This window comes from Echinops telfairi, unplaced genomic scaffold (genome assembly GCF_000313985.2).
Source record: "Echinops telfairi isolate 266 unplaced genomic scaffold, ASM31398v2 ScPeMD7_2565;HRSCAF=3150, whole genome shotgun sequence".
Classification (NCBI taxonomy): domain Eukaryota; kingdom Metazoa; phylum Chordata; class Mammalia; order Afrosoricida; family Tenrecidae; genus Echinops; species Echinops telfairi.
Window position 1 is genome coordinate 7,381,283 of NW_022106463.1, and position 6,124 is coordinate 7,387,406.

A 6,124-nucleotide genomic window follows, 5' to 3' on the forward strand; every position below is an offset into this window, starting at 1 on the left:
AGCAGATCCGGCCCTGGTAATTCACATCCCCATAGGGACATACCGGCGACATGGCCTGACAGAGATTTCATAACCCATTTACCTAATTAGCGATGAAGCAGTAGGTAAGTAGGGTATAACTACCTGCTCTCCAATGTTACGAAATAAAACAATCACAGCTGGCTTAGAAAAGCCTGGAGTTGTAGATCGTTACATAACTCTGCATCCGGAGAGGCTGAGTGACAGTGGGTTTGGGTTCTTGGTCCACTACCTCACACTGGCAGAGGCCTGAGGGGCTACTGTGCACTGTAACAACCCAAGGAAAGCAAGCAGTCTTCATGGGCCTTCACTTCACCGTATGTGACATCCAAGGACTTATGGGGGAACAAAAAGCCAGAGGGAAAACGCCCGTTTTTATACACCCTTTCTGACAGCCCCTGTGACCTTTCCCAACTCGGCTCTCCCCATTTTCCAATGAAAGCAGCAGATGTGCGCCAACCCTGCTCACCCCTGCAGGAGGGGACACAGGCCCAGTCCTCGGCTGCAAAGCTGTGCTACGTGAACCGCAAGACAGACCGTGGATACTCTGCATTTTGACAGATAATGAACTTCAAGGGTGAGAGGCTCCCTGGTGATCTCCAGGCCCACTCGTCCTTCCATAGATGAAAGAGCATGGCCTAGACGGGCCCCGAAGCCACCAGGCAGCGTGCTCACCCCGAGATCCCGCCTGCCCCATGGGACACATGGTAACATCTCTCCAAACACAGATGTCACTACATTTCACAAAACACAAAGCATGGGCAGTGAGCTTCCCTTTTCCAAGGCCCAGGAACTTTCACTCTCTTCTCAAAGATGTATGCCAGTAACTCGGGAGCCTGTATTTCACGCCAAGATGCGTGGTACCGACCTCTCGTTCTGGCCGACACTGTGAAGGGTTCATTCCTCGCTCTTCATTTCTCTTCCATGCAAACATCAGAAGAGCTCCCTAGTACACTGACTCATTACTTACTATTGTGAGGGTGTGAAAAAGCTACTGGGGGGCGGCTATGACTAATAAAGGGCTTTCAATTATCCCCTACACTAGTGAGACCCAGGTAATCTTCCAGTCTCCCGTTGCACACTGGCAGGCTCTGGCCCCCATCACGGGTCACCACTGTCAATGGACGGTAGGCTGAAGCCCAGCTGCACTTTACCCCTCATCTACGGGTTGAGAGACAAAACATTTAAAAGTAGCAGACCGTACTGATGGGAAGAGTCCATGATCTATGTTTCAGCTGATCAGTTCTAGTGGCCTACAACGTACCGTGCAATCACCTCCTGCCTGTTACCATCTGTGTTGCCAAATGGGGCTACTCCTAAGAACCTGAGGTACCAATGTAATTTACTGCGTATCCTGTAGAATATATAGACATCTAGGAGCCCTGGTGGGATTGTGTGTTAAGCTGCTAGCCAGAATGTGAGCTGTCGGAAACATGGGGTGCTCTGTCCTACAGGGAATCAACTCAATGGGTGTAGGCTTAGATTGGGGGTGGGGGAGCACGAGGTGGATGGGTATTAGCTTCTGTGGTTTAGGTTATACTGCTCTCTGATTGGATTCTTTCTAAGTACCCCTCAGTTACGAGTATCTCTAGAATGTCTTGAGTTTTTCTATCATTTCTTAGGAAACGGAATGTTCAACTTCAGTTATGTCCACCAGATGTACACCCACCTGACCAACCTTCACTGCTACTGGCCCTAACCAGAAAGGCCATCCTCTGGAAGACGGCACCACCACTCACACAGCAGCACTCACTGACATGCAGAGAAATCCGGGGTTCACACCCCCACCAAATACTTCAGAGAGCCACCCACGGGCTACCAACCTCAACTATCAATAAAGTTCAATGGCTAATCTGAATACATTTTAAGGTTTTTGGGGTTTGTTTGTTTGGGGGGGTTGTTTTTTAATAAGCAGCTGGGTCACTTGCGAAAGATGACGGGAGGTGAGGCTGACTGGCAATGCTGGCGTGAGGCGTTCACATTTGGAGAGAATCTTTGGAACCTGGGCAAAGCGGACAGAGGAGAGGCTGGCGGCCTGGTGTTCACGTCTGCCCCAGCGACCCTGAGAGCAGATACAACCAGGATGTGCACACAGCGCGCATTAACACAGGCCCAAAGCAGGCGGGGCCCAGCCTCTCATGTACCACACAAGCATCCCCTGGCATTCCAGGACCTCGCAAAATCAAGTCCAACTCCACTGATGAGTTTTAGAGTAAGAAAACGGGGAAACCTGGCAGCGGAGCCATCAGAAGCCCGCTTGCACCTCCCACAGTGCTGGCATCCTGTCAGTCAAACCCACCACCCCCACCCCCCTCCAGGTTCTACTGACCGTCACAGGACTCCAGGTCTCACCTACCTTTCTCCTCTGAGAGATGTTGAGGGCACCAAAGTCATTAAACAAGGATGAAGCAGGTGAAGGGAGAGCATCTGGAAGGTAAGTAACACAAGTTTCTAAACAGCCAACTCAGGTAACCCACACATCTACTGAGTGACAACTCCTAACTAAAAGAGTAGCAACAGCAGCAAGCTTATGCCCAGGTGTTGCTGCAACTCTGGGCCTCAGGTCCCGATTGTGCAATGTACCTCCTTAGTGGGTACACTCGCTCAGGCAGAACTCGGTGATCTACTTAGTAAGAAGCTACACACATCAGGGCTTTTGCTTAGAACCAAAAATCAGAATGAAGCAAACATCAATACCAAGACTCTTAGCCATGTTACTGGGAGTGTGTATATTTACAAAGGGAGGGAGGAAGCCCATTAGGTCCCTGTGAGTCAGGCATGGTTTGGTGGCTCTGGTTTGGTTTTTATGAAAAAAGGACTTGTGCTCCTGAGATCAAACCGTGACCAGAACCTGAGAGGTGGGAAGTCCCCATAAGGTGACCTGGACCGGGGTGGAGCCTCACAATGCTCCAGATTCACCCATTCGACTGACTTTGGTCACCAAATGTTTGAAGTGAGCAAGGTAACTTGCTACGACAGCTTTGAAGGTGGAACTATTAAATAAATGTCTCAAAACAAATGGAAAACCCAAATCGCTTACAGGTTCAGCACCTGGCAGCAGAACTATACTGTAGGTTATTTTTGCCTTCCTGAAGGTGAAGTCTCTGAAAAGGTGCACCTGGGCGACACTGGGTTAGTTAGCTGATGTCCTTCCTGAGCTTAGTTCACCTTTCGTGGTTGTGAGTCTAATGAAGCTATCTGTGACATCATGAAAAACCGTATTCAAGGCGCACGTTCAAAGGCGCCTCCGGTGACATCAGGGTGCGGCACACACAGCCGGCTGCTTCATTTCATGACCCAGTCTTTCACCGGAATTAACATTAGTCGAGCTGATGCTACTCATTTCATACTAAGTGATTAATCACATGCAAGGTGAACGCACCTAATAAAAGAGCAAGGAATCATTTTATATGGAAGGCATTTAAAAACAAGGCAGTATTTTAAGTAAATCCATTCTGCATCTTTGCTATTACTATAAAGTCAGTACTGAAACTAGATGGGCATGCTTGGGAAGGCTAAGGACAGTATGACGAGTCCAGTGCTGTGGTGGGTTACATACTGGGCTGCTAACCGGTAGAGCAGCAGTGTGAAGCCACCCCGCTACTCTTTGACAGAAAGTTGAGGCTCAAGGTTCCAGTACTGAGTTACAATTTTGGAAACCCACGGGGGCAGTTCTTAATCTGTCCTATAGGGGTGGTTATGAGTAATTTCATGGCAGTGAGTGAGTAAAAGATCGTTATTTATTCGATGTTAAAATGTTGATGTTTTTTCTAACAGCAGAAGAAACCCAGGTTGACAGTTGCAGACAGCATGGAGGCCTGATAGAACACCCTCCAGGAATCCATCACAGGGAACAATGAGTGTAAAATGCTGATTCTCACAACGACCCGTGGCCGTGAACACACTTGACCGGTGCAGTGGACTGCAGCTCAGTTGCCACCTCCCGAGCAAAAGCCACCTGTGTACAGTGACTCTTACAATGGCTACACAGAGAAACCTGGAGGTTCTCTATCCAAATGTGTGCGCACAACCTTTGAAACAGTTCCTTCTACTTCCTAACAAAACATTCAAAAGGAATAGCCCAAGCTATCAACACAAACACGCACACATAAACTCATCAAATTGTCATCACTTTTAAAGGGGGGAGGGGAGAGGAGAGGTAAGTAAACCATGAAACAAAAACATGGAATCCCGTGCTGGATAAACACTCACGATACAATAAAACAGGATGTGTACTATGTTACACGTGAGTGTGTACAAGTAGAAATCTTTAATAAACTAAAGAAACGAACTGTGAGGCTATTTTCTTGAGGTGCCCTCCCTCGAGGTCCATGCCCTCTGGAAGTGTTTCTAACCCTTCAGCTGACAGGACACAATGGCGCTTGGACATCCTGGAGGGGCTCAGACTGGGCTCCTTCCCAATGTTTCAATTTTGGGAACAGGAAGTCTGAAGGGGCAAGATCAGGGCTGTAGGGTGGTAGGTTTCCAACTACATTCTCAGTCGATAAACCTTGCCACCTGGAAGGGCAAGCAGGTGGGTACATTATCATGAGAAAAATTATTTTAAAACTCCTCAGTTCAACAGTTCCTGGCCTTTTTTCCACCAATGCAATTTAGCATTTTCTAAAAAGTTCCTGAAAGTGTCTGTGATAATCTTGTGACCTTAGAGAAAATCTATCAAGGGGGCTCCTATGGGATCCCAAAGCGCTCTCGCCATCACCCTCTAAGCTGGCCTCTGTGGTGAATTGAACTGACCCCGCAGAATGACCTCGGAAGCCACTGTTTGGACTGGATGTGTTTTCTGAAAGGCCCCCTGAGGAGAACAAGCCAGGCGTATTCCTGAGAGTGTTGCCTGCCGCCATCCACTGGTGGCACAGACATGTCTCAACACGTGTTGCTTGGAACGAGCCTGTGCGTGTCTGAACGAAAGCCCCACTAGCAACACTTTTTGACTTAGTTTCATAGATGTGTGTGTGTGTGTAGACACAGAGATATGGGGAAGGCACAGACCTTTATCTCAGAGCTAGCTCTGAGGGAGAAACCGGTATCTCTAGTTCATTGCCTTTCTTATACGCGGCTACCTCTTCCAGAATGTCTACCACGCATCTAAGTGTCTTGAGAGTGTGCTGAGTCTTACCGTGGCCTGCATATGGCTTGGCACTGTCGCTGAGAAGGCTGGGTGAGCTGCTGCTATTCGTCATTCTCTGAAAAGGGAAACGTGCACACAACACGTTACTGAGAACACACACTGAAGAGCAGCTACCTTAAGGCTGCCTCTCTTGGCTTCTTCCCCTCCAGTCCACCTCCCAGAACCCACCATGGCACATCGGATGAACCTTTTCTCCAGAGCAAGTTACTTAAAGCCGGAGTTGCAGATCCAGCTTGAATTCCATTCCCTTAACTTACTAGTCTGGGCAAGACACACAACTGCTAAGTTTCCTTAAATTCCTTATATTGAAAAAAAAATTCCTTATATTGCTGGAAGAAGACACCTTAAAGGAATAGAAGTCTCAGGATCCATTCAAGAGATACTGACTCTATACGAAGTCAATAAATGTTCTAATATCCTCTTCCAATGCATAATATACTCCAAGCACCTTACAACAGAGCCTATACAATTCGCCTATTCTGTAAGTATATGCTGTGCTTGCTTGCCTTGGTGGCACTGTGGGTTAGGTGCTTGGCACTTCAAATCCACCAGCCTCTACAACAGAAAGAGACAAGGCTGTCTGTTCCCATAAAGTTGTACAGCTCCAGCAATGGGGCGGCGGCGGCGGCGCCTCACTAGGAGTCAACATCCACTTGGGCTGCCTACACCATTGCCTCCCGGCTTTCTCCATCCTGCAAGGCTGCTGGGTCCTCATCTCAGAGGTGAATTCTGTCTATCTGCCTTCAGCCGTCTGTGATAAGCTCTGCATTCAAATCCCAGCTCTGGTCTGCACTTTTGTCACCCTGAGCCTGTCACTCAATGCTGGGGGGGAAGGGAGGAGGGGGGGTCCTAGAGTTGCTTTAAATACAAGTCTATGAAAAGCACCTGAAATTGTGAATCACACAGTGGGTAGTCCAAAGAATTGATAAGTTAGTTAAACTGTCTCTTTAAAAAAAA

General features: G+C 48.2%; 1 protein-coding gene across 5 annotated transcripts in view; it reads right to left on the reverse strand.

Annotated features, from left to right (window-relative positions):
• PAN3 (poly(A) specific ribonuclease subunit PAN3) overlaps nucleotides 1-6,124 on the reverse strand; it is a 94,124-nt gene that overhangs the window by 86,702 nt on the left and 1,298 nt on the right. For all 5 annotated transcript variants that reach the window (XM_004715143.2, XM_045294017.1, XM_045294016.1 and 2 more), the window contains exons 2-3: nucleotides 5,156-5,222; nucleotides 2,375-2,445 (exon numbers count right to left, since the gene is read on the reverse strand). In XM_004715143.2, coding sequence (XP_004715200.1) covers nucleotides 2,375-2,445; nucleotides 5,156-5,222 — 138 coding nt within the window. The remainder of the gene's footprint in view (nucleotides 1-2,374; nucleotides 2,446-5,155; nucleotides 5,223-6,124) is intronic.